At 38.1% G+C, this 22885-nt stretch overlaps 1 protein-coding gene across 1 annotated transcript; it reads left to right on the top strand.

Annotated features, from left to right (window-relative positions):
• Positions 1 to 9966: 9966 nt before the first annotated feature.
• LOC120106860 (chaperone protein dnaJ GFA2, mitochondrial-like) lies at positions 9967 to 20735 on the top strand. Its single transcript, XM_088705518.2, has 18 exons — positions 9967 to 10289; positions 10379 to 10457; positions 10597 to 10665; positions 10814 to 10905; positions 11838 to 11921; positions 12027 to 12065; positions 13406 to 13525; positions 15829 to 15879; positions 15987 to 16074; positions 16172 to 16236; positions 16342 to 16416; positions 16984 to 17056; positions 18042 to 18133; positions 18219 to 18290; positions 19784 to 19840; positions 19949 to 19997; positions 20247 to 20313; positions 20410 to 20735. Exons 1-18 carry the CDS (start codon positions 10197 to 10199, stop codon positions 20507 to 20509), a joined length of 1365 nt encoding a protein of 454 aa, XP_088561644.2. The 5' UTR covers positions 9967 to 10196; the 3' UTR covers positions 20510 to 20735.
• The last annotated feature ends 2150 nt before the right edge of the window (positions 20736 to 22885 follow it).

The raw sequence follows: 22885 nt of genomic DNA, 5'->3' as shown, positions 1-22885 counted from the left end.
ATCTGTAGGTAGTAATTGTTTTATTGCCATTACTGCTCATTATATTGATAATGATTGGCAATTAAATAAACGTATTCTTGCTTTTCGTGCTTTTGATTTTCCACATTCTGGGCAACAAATTTCAAATATAATTTATCAAACTGCATGTTCATATAATATTAATGATAAAATTATGTCTATTACTTTTGATAATGCATCTAATAATAATTCTGCTGTTGTATTATTAAAAGACTCATTGCATCCCATATTAGATGGAAATTTACTGCATATTAGATGTGCATGTCATATCTTAAATCTTTCTGTTCAAGCTGGCATGGGCATGATTCAAGATGTGATTTCAAAAATTAGAAATGCAGTTTCTTTTATTCATGCTTCTAGATCAAGACTTCAAGAATTTAAGGAATTATGCATAAATCATGGTAAACGTTTTAAAAAATTTAAACTTGATGTAATTACTCGTTGGAACTCCACATATAGCATGATACATGATGCATACCCATATAAAAATTTATTAAGTGCATATATTAATGATCGTGGATTAGGATTTACATTGACTGAAACTGATTAGAATAAAGGAAAAATTTTGGAAGATTTTTTGCTTAGTTTTTATAATGCTACCAATGTTCTTTCTGGTATTTATTACCCTACTTCATGTTCATTTTTACAACAAGCATATATAATTAGTCAAAAATTTGCAGAACATAAATATGATGATGTTTTAATGCCTATTATTGACCTAATGGAATCTAAATGGAATGAGTATTGGGACAGGATATGTCCTATGCATAACTTAGCTGCTGTATTTGATCCTAGAGTTAAATTAAATGGCGTGCTAATTTTACTTGATGCATACCCTGAAAATATGAATCAAGATGCTGAATCTGCTAAAGATGAGGTAAAAAAACTTCTTTATGATATTTATGCTATATATGATGAAAAAATTCGTGGATCTAGAACACAAATACAAACCTCTATTTCTCCTTCTAGTAGTTCTCGTTCGTCATCTATTTTTTCATTCATTGCACAGAGAAGACACACACATGCTTCAAGTTCCTCTTCATCTTCTTCATCTTTAAGTAGTGAACTAGAATTTTATTTACGAAATGATCTTCATTCTGCATATGATGAAAATCAAATAGAGAATCTAGATGTATTATCTTGGTGGAAGAGTGTTAGAAATCAATATCCTGTTATGTCTGCAATTGCACGCGATATTTTAGCTGTGCCGATGTCCACGGTAGCATCGGAATCCGCTTTTAGTGCAGGTCGGCGTGTTCTTGACGAAAAGAGAAGTAGGATGACGGGCGAAACGGTGGAGATGCTTCTCTGCTTCAAGGATTGGCTGGATGCTGAGGCAAGACTTCAAGATAAAGGTGGACATAATACAACATCCTCTGATGATGATGATACAAACACTACTGAAGACTGAAGACTGAAGACTGAAGAGTGAATACTGATTCACTGAATCACTGATGATTAGTAAGATTTCTTAATTTTTTATAATTGTACATTTTTATTGTATTCTGGAGGTCAGACCAAGGTCCAAACCTCGGCCCTTTCTTAGTTTCTTATTGTATTCTAGAGGTCAGACCAAGGTCCAAACCTCCCTTCATGTACCATTTTGATTTAAATTAATAAACTGGTAGGGGTCTATGCCAAACCCCCCACCATTAAGGTGACTTTATATTCATAAATCATAAATTCTTAGTGTTCAATATTTATTAATTTATTAAAAAAATTTATGAAGCATTAATTTTTATCGGGCCGAGCCGGGCCCAGGCCCGGACCGTGCCAGGCCCGCGTGCCAGCCCGGCCCAGGCCCTTATGGGCCGTGCCGTGCTGGCCCGCGGGCCGTGCCGTGCTTGGCCCGCGGGCCTAGACCGGGCCGTGCCGGCCTAGGCCCGAAGCGGGCCGTGCCAGGCACGGCCCGTTGGCCAGGACCCTCTAGCCCAACACGGCCCACTCAAAGGGGTCGTGCCAGGCACGGCCCGGCACTGTAGCTGGCGGGCCGTGCCAGGCACGGCCCGCTTCGTGCCGTGCCGTGCCGGGCCGTGGGCGGCCCGGCCCAGTGCCCATCTCTAAGGCCAAGCAACCTCTTAGATCTATCTCTATAGACCTTAATCCCCAAAATGTAGGATGCTTCCCTAAGGCCTTTCATGGAGAACTCTTTTGACAACCAAACCTTGACCGAGGTTAGCATGGAAACATCATTCCCAATCAAGAGGATGTCATCCACGTACAGTACGAGGAACACGACAGCACTCCCACTAATCTTCTTGTAAACACACGGTTGCTCTTCATTTTTGATAAAATCAAACGATTTGATTGCATCATTGAAACGAGTGTTCCAACTCCGAGATGCTTGCTTTAGTCCATAGATGGACCTTTGCAGCTTGCAGACCTTATGATCTCCATCACTGGAAGTGAAATCCAAAGGCTGCTCCATATAAATATCTTCAACAAGATATCCATTCAGGAAAGCAATTTTCACATCCATCTGCCAAATTTCATAATCATGAAATGCTGCAATGGCAAGCAATGTTCGAATGGATTTCAGCATGGCTACAGGTGAAAAGGTCTCCTAATAGTCAATGCCTTCGCGCTGACTATACCCTTTCGCCACTAGCCTTGCCTTATAGGTCTCTACCTTCCCATCCGAACCTATCTTTCTTTTGTAGATCCATTTACATCCAATAGGTACTATATCTTCTGGTGGATCTACTAAGGTCCAGACTTGGTTGGAATACATGGAGTCTATCTTTGACTTCATGGCTTCCAGCCATTTCTCGGAATCGATATCAGATATCGCCTCGTTATAGGTATTGGGATTCTGTATATGTTCCCTATCTCCCATGAGGAACATTTTCTCGGTGTCCTCTACTAGTATACCTAAGTATCTATCGGGAGGATGGGAGATCCTACTAGATCTACGAGGTAGAGGAGGTACTATGTGTACTGGCTCTATGTGAATAGGTTCTATAGGATCCATTACTCGTTGCTTTTCAGAGACTTTCTCTTCAAGCTCAATTTTCTCCTACTGCCTCTATCAAGGATAAACCGTTTTTTCGAGGAAGACGACATGTCGGCTCACAAACACATTGTGATCCTCTGAGACGTAAAAATTGTATCCTAATGACTCTTTAGGATATCCTATGAAACGAGCACTTATGGTCCTAGGCTCTAACTTGTCCGTCTGTAGTCGCTTGACGTGGGCCGGACATCCCCAAATCTTGAGATGACCAAGACTCGGCTTCTTACCATGCCATATCTCATACGGTGTGGTAGGAACGGATTTAGAGGGAACTCTATTCAATAAGTAAATTACGGATAATAAGGCATCTCCCCAAAGAAACATAGGTAGATCAGTGAAGCTCATCATGGATCGGACCATATCCAATAGAGTCTGATTCCTTCTTTCTGACACCCCGTTGAGTTGAGGTGTTCCTGGAGGCGTCCATTGTGAGACTATGCCATTCTCCTTGAGATAGTTCCGAAATTCTCCACTAAGGTATTCTCCTCCTCGATCTGATCGAAGAACCTTAAGGGTTTTTTCGGTCTGTTTTTCTACTTCATTTTCGAACTCTTTGAACTTTTCAAAAGACTCAGATTTGTATCTCATAAGATACACATACCCATATCGTAAATAGTCATTGGTAAAGGTAATGAAGTACGAATAACGACCCCTGGCTGACACATCAAATGGGCCACACACATCAGTGTGTACCAGGGTAAGTATTTCAGTGGTCCTCTTTCCATGTCCTACAAAAGGTAATCTAGCCATTTTTCCTTGAAGATAGGACTCACAAACAAGATATGACTTGGAAGTCAATGGGCCGAGAAGCCCATCTTTCTCTATTTTGTTCATTCTGTCCTCTCCAATATGGCCAAGCCTGAGGTGCCATAAATACTTCTGGTTTATCTCATCTCTGGATATTTTAGATCCTATGGCATTCACTACTTGCTCAGACACATTCATAGACACATCAACATGCAAGTGATAGAGACTGTCAATCATGAAACCACGTGCAACTAATTTATTTCTGAAATAAATAGAACAACAGTCTTTGTCAAAGGTCAAAACATGACCATCCTGTGCTAAACATTAAACAGAAATCAAATTCCTGCTAGCAGCAGGGACATAATAACAGTCTCTAAGCAATAAATTAAATCTAGACGGTAATCGTAGAGAATAGGTGCCCACAGCTACAGCAGCAACTCTTGCCTTGTTGCCTACTCGAAGGGTCACTGCACCTTCCGCTAGCCTCCTATTTTTCTTTAGACCCTGCATAGTAGTGCACAAATGAGCACTAAAACCAGAATCTATAATCCAACTAGAAGTAGAAGAAACTGTAAGGTTAGTTTCAATTACGAGCAAGTCTAACATACCTTCAGAAGGTGTGTCCTTTTTGTTCTTCAGGCTCTCGAGGTATGAAGGGCAGGTTTTTTTCCAATGGCCATTGACGTTGCAGTAGAAATATTTTCTTTTGTCATCAGCCTTTTTCTTATGAACTTCCTTCTTAGGCTTCTTGTCTTTCTTCTGCTTCTTTGCAGGCTTGTTTTTCTTCCAAGTAGACTTTCTCTTGGAACCAGAAGTTAGCTCAGCAGCCAGAATAGAGCCCCTTGAACCTTTCAAGGCTCCCTTAGCAGTTACCAACATATTCAGTAATTCAGTCTTCGTGCATGCAATTTTATTCATATGGTAGTTTACTATAAACTGACCAAATGAATCAGGAAGGAATTGCAGGATCAGATCTATCTGCAGTTCCTTATGCATGGTCATACCGAGCTTTTCAAGCTCCTTTAGGTCCTTGATCATAGTCAAACAGTGATCGTGGACAGACTGCCCTTCGCGCATCTTTGCCTTGAAGAGTCTATTGAACACTTCAAAGCGTGCAGTGCGGCTCTGCTCACCATACAACTCTTGCAGGTGTGCCAGTATTTTCCTAGCAGTCTTCATATTCTCATGCTGGCATTGAAGTTCATTAGTAATGGATGCCATGATGTAGCACTTGACCCTAATGTCGTCATCTGTCCACTTTTGATACGTCTCACGCTGATCATCAGTAGGACGTGCTGGTAACCTGGGGATGTCACTCTCGAGCACATACCCTAATTTCTCACAATTTAGATAAAATTTTCAGGTTCCTAAGCCAGTCTTTGTAGTTGGTTCCGGTCAGTCGGTTGGTCTCAAGAATATGGGTCAAAGGGTTCAAAGCTGACATTGTGATCTGTAGAGAGTAAAAATTCTAGTTAGACTTTGTACTTGAACTCTATTTGTTTTAGAGTCTTTTAAAATAAATTTGCTCCCACTATTTTCTCGAATCCCTCATACTTTCCTGATGGAGAAACGAAAATCCTACGCGATTAGAATTTTTAGTGGGTACTGCGGTCTCACCGATTTACATGCCGCCTCACCTAACAGTTATTAGTGACATATAAATGGATGAGTGCACAACTCTTGTACAATGCTTCTCAAGCATATTACAGTGGTACTTGGTCTCTAAGTGATGAAGACCTCACCTAACAGTTATTGGCCTCATTACTTAGTTAAGTCAGACCCACCGTATAATCGCAGAAATAAAGTCGTCATTGGGTCCTCACCTAACAGTTATTGGTGCCCAACCCCACCTTTACCCCACAACATCTCATGTCTAATAGAGAGGTCCAGTCCCCCGATGCAACTTGCCCACTGTGTCCAGCCGATACAAATCAACACCAAAAAGATCTTAGCAGCTCTACTACGGTGGAAGACCTATGGACTTAATATTGCATAATCAAGTCTTAGTGTTTGCAACTTGAGTTCTTCATAAGAGGTAATCGAACAATTGGCCAGGTAAGCAGGTGGGAGGCTTCCTAATTAAGTAACCACCTTTTAGGCTTGCCTAGACACCAATTAGATCAATTAATCTAATATGACTAACTCATGTTGGTTCACCTTGACTGATTAGGGAGGTTTCGATTTAGGTCTCACTCGATCGCGTATTCACATCTCATGCAAATATAAATCTATCCGCATAAACATAAGCATTAAACATCCAGGCATTTATCAAAAATAAATATAAATGGTGATGATCATGGATCCAGGATGGGGTCATTTTACAAGCACATGCACGTTAATTGGTTTGATCGTCTTCAACTCTTGACTTGATCTTGATCCCTTAGGTCCAATTGTGATCAACTCCTTGATCCATCTTCAATCAATCCTTGATCTCGATCCGCGCATCTTGAGCTTGTTGGTGTACATATCGATCAACCATCGACGTGCAACACACATCACAGAATACATCCCAGATTGCTTTAAAAATTAAATAAAAATAAAAATAAAATTACAACCCTTTTTCATGAGACACGCAGGTCTCTAATACATGAATTTAAGATGCACGCAGGCATCTGAAAAATTAAAATTACATGTATCACAGAACATCGCAGAATATTTCAGCACATTCAAAGGGTCCATCCATGATCATCACCATACGCATCACATGCATAAAAATTATTTTTAGATCTGTAATTTAATTGATTATTTCATCTCATGACTTGCTGATTATGCAAGATATGTTCTAAACATTTGTAATCACATTATCAAAGCATTAGAATCATTAATCCAAGCATCCAATAATTAGTATGCAGAAAAATCAACAAGCTGAAAATTCTGCATACATAAATTTCAGCAAGCATAATCCCTTAAATTTTAGATCTAAAATGCCTTGAAAAATTTAATTCTAATCTTAATCTACATAACCATGGCTCTGATACCACTGTTAGCATCCCTCATATGCCATGAAAATTTTGAAATAATTTTCAGATTGCAGCGAAAAAACACATGCGGGATCCGTTCATCGCATGAACATATTTTAAAACTTTCGTTTGTAGATAGATTAGAATTAAATTATTTTAAACCATTTTAAAATCATTAAGAAGATCAGATCTTTACCTTATGCGGGTAGATGGTCTCCGCAAATCTGATTCACGAGGTATTTGGTGAAAGTTCAATGGAAGCCGCACACGCGTCCGGCCTCTACGGGTATCCACACGAAGTATTAAACCGATCGAAGCCTTCGTATCTCCCCGGGGTGCTAGCTCCCTTGCAGAGATGGCTTTTGATGGCTGAAGTCCTCCCTTTCAATCAACTCTTGAATGCCTAGGGAGGAGGAGGAAGAAGGATGGATCAAAGAAACAAGAGAAAAGAAACCCTTGCAGCCTTTCCCTTTCTCTTTGTTTTGGAATCAAGTGGAAGAAGGAGGAGAGCCACCAAGAATTTTCTTCCTCTCCTTTTGCTTGTAGATTAAAAGAGGAAGAATTTGGGGACCTTGCTGCCGTGATCACAAAGAAATTGGCCTTAGAGGAGGGGCCGAACCCCTCCTCCTTTTAACTTCCCATAGGATGAGGATGAGCTCTTATTTTTTAGGAGCTCACCCTTATCCTTTGAATTCGGCGGCAAGGAGGGGCTTGCGCCCCTCCTTTTCCTTCCACGCAATTCCCAAGGGGAGGGGCGTGGGCCCCTCCCTCAAGTCCATTTAAATCTGCCATTTAAATAAATTAAAAGGGTATTTTAATTTGGGTCCAATGCATGAGTCCAATTTTAGTCAAAATATGATTTTTATGCACCTATTTCAATTTTCTCCAAATTCTAATCTAATTAGGATTTAATTGAACCATGACTCTATTAAACTCTTCAATCCTAATCCAATTAGGAGTCATGAAATTAATTAGATTAAATTTAAGATTAATTAGGACTTAAAATAATCCTAATCTAATTAGGACTTATTAAATTTCAGCCCTAAGATAATTAGGACTTTAGAAATTCTATTCCAAATAGGATTCCAATTTAATTTGAAATTCTAATCCAATTAGGACTTCATGAATCCCACTCCAAGTAGGACTCATGATCAAGTCCAATTAATTAAATTCAATTAATTAAATTAAATTGCAATCCGATTGCAATTATTCCTTCTTCTAACCACTAACTCTTAGCAGGTTTTCAATTTATCAATCTAATTGATCATTTGTGATTTCTAATCACATTCAACCATCGGATCGGTCAATACCTCTAATGTGTGTGACCCTATAGGTTCTATTCTGACTGGTAGTGAGATATATTGCGGTTTCTATCACAATATCATTGAAAACTCCTTTCAATGGGTTGAAACAATTTCAACTCAACTCACTAGGGATTATCGACCATCAAGATGATCCTTGTGAGTCTCACCATCCACCAGTGACACCTAGCAGTATGTAGTGGCCACCCAGCAGAATAGAATGATGAACCTCTAGGTGCAGTTATCGTATGATACAGTCATTTCTATCATGGATCCCTACAGACCGGAGGTCATGGATAACTCGTCAAATCCCGTCGTCTGTCATATGTCTAGATTTATTCGACTTGAGTTCGAGAGTAGAAAACTCTTTTTCACTATATATTCTACCCTGGCCAAGGTCTTAGAACTCAGTCTAATAAATCACATAGGATCACTCCTCATCTATCAAGGTCGATAGATTTCATGTAAGTGCATACCCTACTCCTACAGTGAACCTACTGCAGCCAATCTACACAACAAGGACCCATATGACTAGAGACCATGTATATGTGCAGTCAAACTACAATAACCTCGCTGTGAATAGCCGAAGCACCATAGGTCAAAGGACCAGTCACACTACTGCAACATCAAGCAAGTCACTGACGAGTGGATAGACATCCAAGTGACTTCTTGTCTTGGTCACGCTCAGTACCCTTGTTCTCTAACAAGCACCTGCACTCTCACTTCAGTGTCCCTACACTGTGGACTCGAGTCTCGTCCATCCATAAGGAAAGCAATCTGTGCACTGATCGGATCGATCACCGTCCTCGTGATGATCCATTGATCAGGAGCATTTAGAAATTAATCACCAATGATACATGGCTTAAATTCTCAACTCTTGAGAATATGTATCATTATCTTATTAATTCCTTGGACGATTCATAGACACATAAACAATATGAATGAAAAGAATGCCTATTTATTATTCAATAATAATAAAGTCAAGTACAAATTTATGTTCCAGAATTAATAATGTGTCCGCCAGATTGGCTTTTAGGGCATACATCTAATACCTTCTTGATATAAATTCATACTATAGTGCTCTTCCTCTATTCATTAATATCTTCTTGCTTTTTAGAATTTTATTAAATAAATTACTCAACCAAGTTACTCTCACATCAGTTAAATATATTGAAACCTCAATGTAGATTTCATTAGATTTAATCACTTTTCCTATTTTAATTTTTTCCATAGCCCTCTTTGCCTTAGATATTCTAATTCTATACATATACTGAACATTTCATAATAAATTATATTATAATATATTTTGTTATGACATGTACTATTATTTGTATAACAATATTAGTTTTAGTATTTTGTATTAATTATAATAATTCTTCAATATTAACCCTATAATTTAGTATTTAATATAGTACTAATATAATATATTTATTCCATATTAATAAAATAAGATAGTAGGTTATCATAATATTATATCATAAATATTATTGTTTAATATTAGTATAAAATATTAATAATATATTATAACACATCATTATATGATATATTTTGTATTATATTCTTTAGTTAATTCGGTATATTGTATTGCTATGATGTAATTTATTATATAAATTAGATTATAACATCCTAAAGGTACTTTTGTCATTTCAGAGAACTTATTATTCCAATTTTCAGATTATTTCAAAAATTTTGAAAACCAACAAAATTTTGTATAAGTATTCAGTATAAATTTGCCATCTAGTATAGCTTTCCTTATGCTCTTTTCTTATTCCCATTTTCTTTATGCTCTTAAGAGATCTATGTCAATTGGCTAGTTTATGGGCCGCGCTGGCCCGGTTCATTGGCCTGCCGAAGCCCATGTCAGTAGGAGAAGTATCCAGAATTCTCCGCTCTTCTATATGAACCCCCAGAAGAAAGAGAAATACCCGACTGCTCCCCAAAAGCTCTCCTAGTTGCCCTAATTTGCCCCCTCTGAGCGCGTTTCCCCTTCCTCGGTCCGCCCCGCCCCACGATCACAAAAGGGTCTCCTCCTTCCCCTCGCGTCCGTAGTCGCTCCCGCTCCTCCCAAAAACTCGGGTTCCAATCCCTCTCTTCTCGAACCGTACTAATGGAGAAATCCCTCGAAATCGAGCTGTGATCGAGAGGTCTGCGTCGACGATGCGGCCCGCCGGCGCCAGGCTCGCCTTCTGGTGCGCTCGACGGATTCTGAGATCCAAGTTCCCACTCCTCCAGGAATCGCCAGTCCCTTCCGTGAGAGCTCTCGCCCTCTGTTCTACCTTCTGGTGTTGTTTCTTCTCCGATTCGAGAGTTTCTTACCTCTGTTTTGTTTTTCCCTGTAGCTTGAGGGTTCTTCTCGCCGGTTTGCTGCGGGGATTTGCAGTTCTTCTCGTGTTTTCGCGGATGGGAATTCCGAAACAGGTGCCTTGGGTTCCTTGCTTTGCTTTGAAATAAGTAGTGATAGAAAAAATTGTTTTTCCCCCTTCCCTTTGTTCATCCATATAATAAATTAGTAACTCTGGATGCTTCGATTGAGCATGGATAATTATGAATTTTGCAGTCAAACGGAGGTTTGGAATTTCGAGAGGAACGTTTCAGGAACACTATTTTCCAATCAGGTCATTTCATGGTAAGCTGTAGTGCTTGCTGTACCTGTTTAGACGTCAGGTGTAATACCAAAAAGGAAAAAAAGACTTTTTCTTTCCGGGGAGGTAATCGGTGGATATATTGTTATTTTATTCTTACTTCTATTTATACCATTGTGTTGTGGCTTTTAGGAACAAGATTGATGTCCGCAAGGGACTACTATGAGATACTTGGAGTGAGCAAGAATGCAAGTGCTTCAGAAATCAAGAAAGCATATTATGCGGTGGGTTATAGGTTCTAATTGATCTCAATGACTGCTCGCCTGCAACTACTAGTGGGCACTATCCTCTTTTACAATTAGTTATCTAGTTGAAGAAGGACCTCAATTGTATAATATGTATGATAAAACGATAACAAGGATTGATTTGGCTATGACTAAACTGTGTGACAAGATATGGGTAGTCTTTTATCTATCACATACTTTGCTTTGCTAGTTACCCTTCCGGCTAAAATTTTGAAACACAAAGCTGAAGATCTATATGCTAGGCTTGTAATATAACAGGTAATTGATAAGTGAAGCTGATGGGCATTCTTGTATCTTGCTTGAGTCAAAAAGCTCAACAGTTTCTGCTTATCGATTGTTAGAATTTTTCTTATTGTGAACCAACAAATTAATACTAAATATTAGCTCTTTATGCTGCTTTCTGATTGGTCAGTGTCTGGTTCATGGAACAAATCTTTAAGCTCTGACTTGGGTCTAGTGAAATGTAAAATGCTTTGCCTTATATCATATGTTATGTTACTAGAATTGTGTCTTGATGTATCTATTTACATTCTATATGCCACTGAAATCAGCAAAGGAATTTTCTGATCAGGAACAATATAATTATTTTGAAAATAAAATTTTGCAGCGAGAGATTGATATGTGTGCTGCTGCTTTGCAAGAATCTAAATTTATAGATATTGTTGTTGCCGTTACAACTAGTTTTTCTTGCGGACATAGATTTGATAGGCTTTCTGTCAACAATACTTTTCATGATTCTTTTGATCCATTTCATTAGTCTATTTGGTAGCAGATTGACAAAACTCTTTCTTTCCTGTCTTTATTTGTTGAAATTTTATTCTATAATCTGCTTGGAGGAAAGATTTTTTTGGCGTAAATGGTGGATTTATTTCTGTATATCCTGCCTATCTTCACTCTTTCATTTTCTGCAGCTTGCAAAGAAGCTACATCCTGATACAAATAAAGAAGATGCTGATGCTGAAAGGAAATTCCAAGAAGTTCAGCGTGCTTATGAGGTAATTTGATTTAGGATGAGGTTTTGGTCACGTTATATAGGTTAGTCATTTAGTTGTCCATTTCTGTTTGTAAGACTAAGTGGGCATTAATTTTCTGTTTTTCAGGTCTTAAAAGATGAGGAAAAGCGTTCGCTTTATGACCAGGTGCTTAGTTGTATTTGTTCTGTTTGCATTGATTATTGGGCAACCTTATTTTAGTATGGCTTAGTACTTGGTGCATAAAATTCTGATCATGTAAAAGAGTTATGTATTTTTGGGTAATTTTTGCTTGGTTCAAACATAATCAAATTCCTAAGGAGTTAAGAGTAGACAGAGAATGGTCTAGATGGATGAAATTCGTAGTGTTAACTAATATATTGGTGTAGATTTAAGCTGAATTTTTTTCTTTAGAGTTATGTTAAACATGATTACAATATAAATTTGCTTTGAGGTAGTCGATTATGGCTAATACTGCATGCACATGCATGGATAGTATACCAACAAAACAATGCAGGTTTGGCTTTATGATGCTAGTAACAAAGCCCTTTTTAGTAAACTTGATGCAGCATAGTGAATGTAATCTTAATAGGAAGAATAGGGATAATTTAAGACTGATGTATGACACAAAGAGCAAAGCATAGGCAATCAGGGAGGTTGTCCTGCAAGAAAACCCTGTGGCAGATATTTCTCTGCGAATAACAACAATATCGAGGTTAGTGATATTTTATTGGATATCAGCTAGTGATATGTTACGTGATATGTTGAGAAGATTTTCAGAATTTTTCTTTATACCAACAAAACTACATACTTGTTACAATAGCTTCTTTCTCCAACCTTCTCTCTTTGAGAGTTCCTTAATAGTTCAATAATGAATATCTTTTTAAAAGCCATTTAACTCTTAAAACATCTGCAGATGTGCATGTGTGCAGGGGTGTTTATGTTAGTTCTTTTCATGCTTCTAGCAGCATGACCTGTGAAGTCGCTTACAATGGTCCAACCAAATCTATCCTAGCAAATGGCCTTCACCTGAAGAGTGTCCCTTTCCCTTTCCCTTAAATTCTTCTTTTGATTTCTTGAGCTTGCCTCTCTTTTACAGAAAGGAATATCTGCTATGCTTGATTTTCCATATTCTTATTCCCTTCCTGAATTTTCCAACATTGTGGTCTTTGAAATGCAGAGCAACCACCAATGCAAGCACTTATTCTTTTATGATATTAAAGGAGAAGTTATTAGATTCTCATATTCTGTATGACTTCTAAGCAAATTCCTGTATTTCCTAGTACTTTTTTTGAGTAGTTATGTCCATGTTGGTGCTTGGTTTGGGATGCACTTTGGTCAGTGTTTTTCTCCTCTTGGGATATATAACTAAAGATCAAGGATAAGCAGTTGGCTATGAATATTAGCTTATACATATGTTCACTTTGTCTCTCCTGCATGGTTCCCTGTTTAAGTTTCACTCTGCATTAAGTGTAACTTACAATATGTATTTATGGGCATCCTGACAGGTTGGTCCTGATGCATTTGAACAAGCTGCTTCAGGAGGTGGTCCTGGTGGACCATTTGGAGGTGCTGGATTTGGCAACCCATTTGAAGACATATTTAGTGGTGGTGGGGGAATGAATGATGTATGTATACTTTGCAGAGCAATATCATACTTTTTTCTTTCTATGAATAGTGAATCTATATACTTTCATCTGGCAAATGACCTTGAGGTGTGCATGTGCATGCATTTTTCTTATTAGTTATTGACATGCTATGGCCTTGAGGATAACCATATGGGGGCAAGTTTTCACAGGCCAACTTCATATTGTACTCCCTTAGACAACAGAAGTTGATTTGTTGCCTTTAATTTTGTTATTAAACACCTTCTTTTGTTCACTTTGCTGCTTATATGTTTTGAGGTTGTACAATTGATTAACAACTTTGCAACTGGTTGACTTATTATGTTGCACATTAGTTGAACCTATATATTAGTTGGTAGACATGATTATCTGCAACCTTGAGGTTAGGTTAGCTTACTGCAAAATAATTTAGCTATAGGTTTAAAATTTCTGTTTGTGTAGTTCCAAGAAAGGAAGATGCTTGTTAGTGGTTAATGACACAAATATGAAGTAAGTGAAACTTTTTTCTTCTTTCCCCTCATTTTGGTTGTATGCATCCAGAAGATTTAATAATTTGATTTTTTTGGTTCGATGTCTTGAGTAATCATGTTTTCTACTCTTCAAGCATGCGTCCATGTTGTCATCATCACCTCCCTGTCTCTTCATGATTCAGTCTTTTAATGAATATCTCTTTTGTTCCGTTCCCTTAAACTGATTATGTTGAAGCCCTTAAACTGATTATGTTGAAGCCTAAGTGGTGGAGTAAGCATTTTCCATCCATACAGTGGAGAGGGAAAGAGAATTTTATGTAGTAGGGGTTATGATGAATTTATTATTTCCCAAGAAACTTTACTTTCACTTCTGGATTTGCTTTTAGGGTATCATGTCATATATATACTTTTTAGCTCACTGAAATCTAGGATGGATATATGCAATAACCTTGACGAGATGCATGCCAGGTTTGCACATGTGGCAGTTTTGATTTTATGCAAATGTTTTGAGGGTTGGTTTAGTCTAAGCTAGGGCATTTGACATGATTCTTGTTAAAAATCTTAGGTCAGATCTGATGGGCAATGGTTGTTTTGAGGTTGTTTGGATCAGGTATATTTTCTATTTTTTAATATCCCATCCAAATCAGTAGCTTGGCTTTTTATTTGCATGAGGCTCAATCCATCAGTCCATGATCTTTTTGGTTGTCCTTGGGAAACAATATTTGAAAATTTTGTCAAAAAGAGTTTTTTGATCAGTTGGTTTTTGGGTTTTTGGGGTACTATTGTGGTGTTTAGAAATCTGGGGAGGTACTCGTGAGGGTCTGGTACATGAAAGATGCAGACGCAACATAATGTTGAAGTTTCTAAGTGGTTAATACACAGTAATATATAGGAAGCAAATGCTTATATATGTACTTAAGTAGCATTTTTTTGACTTAAAACATCATCATGCATGTAGTTGTGTTGTTATAAACTTAATTGGATCTATGATCATTAGATCTGTACATGGGCCGGGCTTGGCCAGGCTTTGCCCAAAGGTCAACTCAATTTACTTAGACTTGTTACAGGCACAGCCTGGCTCAGCCTTCGGGCCTACCTTCCATGCCCAAGCTTGGCCCTTACACAGGCTTTGAGCATCGGGCCGGGCATCAGGCATAGCCAGGCCTTGGGCTTCCTAACCATTTTCCCCCCTTTAAGAATATATAGAAGTACTTTAAGGATGTTAAATGTGAATAGTTAAGTATTGCCAACAACTTACAACATATCTATCATCCCATTAAGTTTACATGTCAACAAAAATCATCAAATGTAAACAAACGACACAGAAATTTTTGAGTCAGACCGGGCTTGGGCTGGTCTTTATTCCGAGCCTGGCCTGTTTATTAAACAGGCCAAGATTCCACTCTTAGCTCAGCCAAAACCTTGGTCCAAGCCCGTCCAAAAGGCTGCAGGCTTACTTGAGTGGGTAGGGCGGGCTGCTTGGCTCATGAGCTGGTCTAATGACTGTGCGTATGCTTGTTGTTATGGCTAATGAAGGACTCTTGGGTCTGAAATATGAAGCTGGATCTTGACTCTGTATCACCGTCAAGCTTACAGCTCCATCCAAAAATTATCCTGCAGTAATATTGTGGCAGGTTCATCAAGAAACTATTTGGGCACATGGCTTGTGAGGGATGCTGTTTTCATTCTACTAGCATAGGTGTCACATATTATTGATTTCGCCCCAACATTTTAAATTTTCCTAGTTGAACATCTTTGACATGGAAGTGCCTACATTTTTTTTTGCAATAATTTAAGGATCTGATTCTGATATTTTCATAATTCTGTGGGAGTCAGTTCTTCAAGAACATCTTCAGAGATAGAGACTTTGGTGGACAAGATGTCAAGGTTTATTCTTTTTCCCTTTACTGTTTTATTTCCATACCAGGTATGCTAATATGTTTTGCTTGTCCCAATTGTCTCACCATCATCTTTCTATCACTTTTTTCTTGTAGGTTTCTCTTGAAATTTCATTCATGGATGCAGTCCAAGGGTGCACCAAAACAGTGGCATTCCAAACTGCAGTACCCTGTGGAGCTTGTGGTATGACGAATGCTCCTGTTGAGAAAGTTAACATAGAAATTAATGGGTGATTTCTGTGAGATAATATCGGAAACATTAATTGATTATCTGTTTGCAGATGGGACTGGCGTCCCTCCTGGAACAAGACCTGAAACATGTAGGCCTTGCAGAGGCTCAGGAATGGTGAGACTCCAATAGGAACATTTTATGTTTCTCATTTTTGGTTTATATCTTATTTGAGCCAGAATCTTATGCAGTCAAGGATTGATATCATATCATATATTGCAGATTTTCATGCAAAATGGCCCCTTCAGGTTGCAGACAACTTGTTCTCACTGTGGAGGGTCCGGGAAAACTGTGAAGGTACGATCTTTTATCATGCATCTTTTGCATTATCAAGAATAAAGCTGTAGTCGTGATCATAAAAAACTTTGGATTGTTTTTTAATATCTTGTATGTATCTAGCCTTCTTACTTTCTATGTTAAAGAATCTCTGCTTAAGGAATAGTGAAAACCTATGATGTTGGAATTCTCATTATTGTGATATCTTCAAGAAAGGCTTCTGAATGCCAAGAGTTGGGAATGGAGAAATTTTGATATGGTTTGTGGGAAAACTAAAAGTGGATATGAAAAATATGTAGAGGTCAAATAAGTGATGATTAGAGGAATTAGATACCGGTATGAAGTTGAGTAAAAGCTGATCCTCTGCAAAGTTGAAATGGCGAGAGAAGAGCTAAGAATCTAATGAAAATTAAGTCAAGGAGGAATCTATAGGCAAAAGGAAATTACCCAACAATTATTTGCTATTTGAGCAAGTATTGGATCAATGAACTTCTTGTCATCTTTCTTTGCATTAAATTTGTCTTCTTTATCTTCATGCTTAATTTTGTTTTGCTGATTGAATCCCTAACTTCTATATTTTGTGACTAGAATCTCTGCAAGTCGTGCAAGGGACAGAGAGTTGTGAGAGGAACAAAATCAGTCAAGCTGGATGTGATGCCTGGTATGTTTGAATGTTGTAAAGATAATGGACATGTAGCTTGTAACTTTATCATCTTATGTTGTAAATTTGTTCCTTTTGATTATACCTGATTTATCTCATGAACTGGTAATAGTTGTTTGGGTGTTTTCGTTAGAAAGTTGGTTCAACATTTTTGAATTATAATTCCCAAGATGGGCTTGAGTGATGTACAGATCAAGTTGTCTTGTGTAAGGAGCTTGACCTCAGCTCTTATCAAATTTAAAAATATATTAACTGAGGTGCTCTCATCTTCCTATGACATACAATTCCATGTGTTCTATTTTTAACCAATCTGAGTTCTCAAGTACTTCAAAATCGATATCATTGAGAAAAAATTATACTAAATATTTCTACAGGGCCCTCTTTGACCATGTTGATGAATAGAGAAACGTCTAGGCTTTACTGTGTTGACTCATAGACATTTATCAGACTCTGGCTTCATCTATACGTCTATGAATGCTCCAAGGAAATCTTGCATCAATGAACTAGCAGTAAAGGAGTTAAGATGATGTGCGTTACATCCGAACAGTCAAAGTCCTGATTTATCTCAAGCTATTAGAAGTTTTTTTTATAGGAATGTGCAATATTTACATGGTTTTGTTACTTATTTTTTTAAAAAAAATTGTTGGGGGTGAGAGGTTGGGTTTTTCTATAATGATTTTCTGCTTATTGTTACTGAGATTGCTGGTATTGTATCTTTGCAGAACTGTTGTAGAGAATTTTAATGTTTCTAACAATGAACATGGCTTGTTACATGAAAATATCATTATTGACCTGCCACCATATCATATTCTTTTTATGGACTAAACGACTGTTAGTTTTTACACTTGATAATCTTTATGGCCTTAATATTCCTATCCCTTCAAAATGTGTTGCTGCCTTGTTGCTTATACTATACTGTATTATTATTATTTTTCTAGTAACAACTTATGGGATGCTCTACAATTTTGTATTATATTACATGCAGGAGTGGATGATAATGAAACTATAAAAATTTATAGAAATGGTGGAGCAGATCCTGAGGGTGGTCAGCCTGGTGATCTTTATGTTACTATCAAGGTAAACGTCTTCAAATTATTGGGTTATATATATGAATGATAAACTGACAATAGATGTGCTAATACCTGCAATTCATTTTTTTAAGGTTCGAGAGGATCCTGTTTTCCGAAGAGAGAAAGCTGATATCCATGTGGATGCGGTCCTAAATGTCACTCAGGTAATTAAAACATCCTTTGTGCTAGCCAACGAATGGAGAGCTTGCTTTGGATGTTCAAATGGAAATGCCTTCAATTACAATATATAAAAAATGGAGCATCATCTTTTCTTATTCCTGTTCATACTGAGTTGCTTGATATTCTCCTTGGAGAAACTAAGTCCACCAAATTCCTGGACTTGGAATGGGATGGTTTTTGACTTTCTTATGCTTTTTTCTCTATTGGTTGATAAGAAAATTTTGCAACTTTGCAGCCTTGTTTTTTCCCAGAAAAAAATTCACTTTATAACAAGAATATCAAATTAGGATAAAAATGTTAATAATCATATTCATACTACTACTGCTACTGCTAATGAGACTGGGATTCTATTTAGCTTGATTAGGCTTTATATAATAATAGATTCTAGCACATGTGATGCATGTGCCAGAAACCCGGTACTTTCTTTTTTGCCTTTTTTTGGGTGAGATGTGCCCATGGGGTAAAGAAGGAAGGAAACACATATCTTGTGTGTGCACATGTATCTGTTTTCTTTCTTCTTTTTGTTTTTTTTTTTTGCTATTTTGGGAAGAACTAAAACCATGTTATTTTTGGGAAACGTGGTTTCAAATTGTCTTATTTTTTGGGAAGCTTTGAAACATTTAGAAGTTTTTTTTTGAATAAAAAAGAACTGCAATGGGGAGTCTTTTCAAAAAAAAAGTTAGATTTTTTCCTTTTTATTTTTGTTTTCTTTTTTTGTGTAATTTGGTGGGGGCCTAGAGGCGTGCACTTAAAAGATTCGTATGTTTTTTTTTTCTTTTTTGTGGTGTGTGTTTTTTTCCTTTTTTTTTTTGGGGGGGGGGGGTCAGTTCCGAGGCTTGAGGCATGCAGGTAAAAGAAATGTATAGGTGAGATTTATTTTATTTTATTTTATTTTTGGGGAATGCTGAAGCTCAGCTTCAGGTCTTGGGGGCGGATGCATGAAGCTGATGTCCATGCTACATATCATATATAACGTGTTGCATTGGTTTTCTTTTTTGGCATGCTATATGGTGGTTCTGGGCTAGAGGGAAGGGATTTGGATGGTACATATCTGTGTGTCTGTCTATTTACATAATTTTTTTTTCTTTTGTTTGTCAATTGATGGCGTACATCTTCAAGCACAAAGGTTGGCCTCCAAACCTTTTCAATCATATATTAGTAGATATTTATATCCTCATTAGCAGTTCCTAGTTTCTTATGTTTTATATCTCATTTGTTTCTAGATGATCTCAATTGTTAGCTGAAAACGTTGACATTGCTAAGAAATTTTAGAATGTGATCTAACAGAGCTTTTAAAGAAACAATGGAGTATCTTCAAGCCATGTGTAGTTCTATTAATTGAATGGCTGATGTGCTATTATCTAGCAGTTTGTGTGCGACCTAATATTAATCAACTTGATCACGAACATGATCTGGTATATAACCAAGTTGTTCTTGATCGTTGCATCCTCACTCCACCAATGATTCAAATTTGCAGGCAATATTGGGCGGAACCATTCAAGTGCCAACTCTCACTGGGGATGTTGTTCTCAAGGTATGTCTGAATCATCTGTCTTATAGATTTGAGAGTTTAATCATTTGCATCGAGTGAAAATTTGTTAAAAATCCATGAAGCATGTTAAAAGTGTGTTAATGTTTGCAGGTTCGGCCTGGTACGCAACCTGGTCAGAAGGTCGTTTTGAGGGGGAAAGGTAACCGTGCCATGAATGGATTAAAAATCTTTTTTCCCTTGTGGAACTATATTTTAAAATATCAAATATGAATATCTTACTGCATTTACTTGCATTTTAAGCTCTGCTACTGATTTGTGTAAGGAAAACATCATATTCCATGGAATTTGTAATGTTTGCCGATTCATCACCATTTTATGCAATAGATGCATCCTCCATGTTCTTTAGCCTTTTAACTGAAACCTAATAAATACCATTGGTGAAATGTAGGGATAAAGACAAGGAACTCTTCGTATTATGGGGACCAATATGTTCATTTTAATGTTAGCATCCCTGTGTAAGTTCCTTTCTTTCAGGCATGGTTAATCACTTTCTTGGCAGCGTTCTTGGTTTCTTAGATTGTCTTTTACTGGATTGTTTCTTTGTTGAGCAGGAATTTGACACAGAGACAGCGTATGCTAATTGAGGAGTTTGCAAAAGAGGAGCAAGGAGAATATGAGAAGGGTGATGCAGCCGCAGGAGCATCAGGATAATCATGCCACTATTTGGTTAGTAAGTATGAAGTAGACAGCTCGAATTAGAATTTTTTCATTGGAGAAATACAGGCCTTCTCTGGCCTTAGTTTTGTACCGGATGTATTGTTTTAACCTCCAATAACATTATATGATAATTAAACCTGTTTATCCCATCCAAAGGGAAAAAACGATATTATATAGCTAATTACAAGCAGCATTCATATATGGATCTGAGATTTGTACATATACATCTGTGTCATGAATTAAGGCCAAGATCTAAATCTTGTGGTTTGTGCATCAAAATCAAACCCCGGCATTCTTTTATTAGTGTTTTGTTTCATTGTTTGGCTCTATTGATGTGTTTATGTTTATACCTGTTTCCCGTATAAATGTAACGCGTGGAAGATTTTGGGCCTGGAGCTCGGCTACACTTGTTGCATCTGCCATGACTATTGACAATCAGGTGCTGGTGTATTATTGGAAAAGTTTACATCTTGGTCAACTTTTAAATTGATGTCTGAGGGGTCACTGGGGGTGGAGAATGGAGATTGGCATCTTAAATTAAGATTATGGTTTTTCGTTAAGTATCGTGGGGTGTCGGGTGTTTGTAACGTTACTTTCTTGTCTTCATTTATAATGAATTTTTTGAATATTCGGATATTGCTTCAAAGCTATCATGAATTTTTGTCATGGTGTCAGCTGGTTCAAGTTTTGTCGGCGTTTAATAAATTTCTGGGTGTCGAATCCTTATCACCCAGGTTATTGGCTTAGATCTTATGCTTTTGGTGAGAGAATTGGGCCCCATGACCATGATCAGATGTTGCCGAAGAGATCAGAGGAAATTTTTGCCAGTGGTTTGGGGAAATTTCAGGATTTAGGGAACTCTTAGTTCTGTCCTGGACCTGTTTTATTTTTTGGGAACATCATCAGCTTCTCCCTGTAAATTCTCCGCGTTCTCCACATTCATTTTATATTTCTCAACGCTCTTTACTCCAAAGCTCTCCCGTGATGCGATGATCTCTAGATCATCGAAAGCTAATCAGTCACGGTGCAGTTTCACGTCTATACAATCGATGAAGGTACAATAAGGGGCGATCAGATCTATCCAACGTACAACTGGATCAAGTGACAAACAAGAATCAGATGCTTGCGACTTTGAGTGACATGCAGAGCTCTGCAATTGCTAGTTCCATACCTATTTGATGGAGTATAGTTGATGAGTTTAAAGCAGTTAACAGATAGATGGCTTGCAAAATACATCATCAATTATTTTACTAACGATATAATGATGGAAGGACTGAGGTTTTGCTTGGTAGAACTTTTGATGGGTTAGGAGGTACTTTCTGACCCTCCAAAAGTACTTTTGGATGGAATAGAGATATTAGGTAAAAAAATTGAAAAGTTATTTTTGTTAGAAAACTAAAACAGTTTTTTGAAAAGAGCTTCGAAATAGAGCTTTTTTGAAGAAGACACTTTTAGCATGCATCGAAAAATAATATCTTTTAGCTCTCCATCGTCCTATTCCTTCTAAAGCGTCTCTGTCTCTGTCTCTCGACACCAATACGAGACGTGAAGAATCGACTGTTGAGACAGATAATAGATGGTGGTACAAAGAAAATTAAGGTCTATCCTTACAGCCTTTGGAGAAAGAAACCCGCGTCCTAAGGTCCCAAAGTGCACGTCACCGGACTAGGTTCTGTATGCAGCAAATGTGTTTTCATGCTTTTAAGTTTAACCGTGTATTGGGTGGCAACTCTTTACCCTCGTTCCCCTCAGAGGGTAAGTCTAGGCTTTGGGCCTTCATTGAATTTCGTGTCGATTTCTCCTTTCCTTATCTTCTCTGCAGGAAAAACAAAATGTTTCCTAGTAAAAAAGCATCTCCAGGTATTGGCAATTTTCTTCCAGATGTGTTTTCCTTCATGGAAATTGTTGGGGGAATATGGTTTTTTCCCCCAGTGACACAATTACCCCTAAGGAGTCGCACAACTGCCGACCTTGGACAGCCGAAGTCGGCGTCCGACCTCGAAACATCCGACCTCAGAACCTCCGACCCGGAAAACTCCCGACACCCGAGGTCTATTCTTGTCAACCACCTACTACGGCCGTACCCCTCCGAGGTCCGGCCGAGGGCCATGTCCTGCCACTGCCCTGGCATTTATTGCGCATGACCCCTGCAAACCCCCAGTTCACTCAACAATTAATGCGGATCTCCGGCTTACTCCACCATTAATGCGCGTGGCTCCTGTTATCTATGGACCCGCAACTCTCCACGGCAAGTCAGCCCAGCAGAGTCCAATCAACGATGCTAAGTCTCTGATCTCGGCCATACCTCCGACATCAATGCAATGATTCGCTCGATCGCGTGCTACCTCGGGTCGTACGACGACCTCACCT

Source organism: Phoenix dactylifera, chromosome 10, assembly GCF_051530095.1.
Source record: "Phoenix dactylifera cultivar Ajwa chromosome 10, Ajwa_hap1_PhDact_Kaust_v1.1, whole genome shotgun sequence".
In the NCBI taxonomy this organism is placed as follows: domain Eukaryota; kingdom Viridiplantae; phylum Streptophyta; class Magnoliopsida; order Arecales; family Arecaceae; genus Phoenix; species Phoenix dactylifera.
The sequence above is the reverse complement of the archived record's forward strand: the minus strand, read 5'-3'. Positions and strand labels throughout refer to the sequence as shown.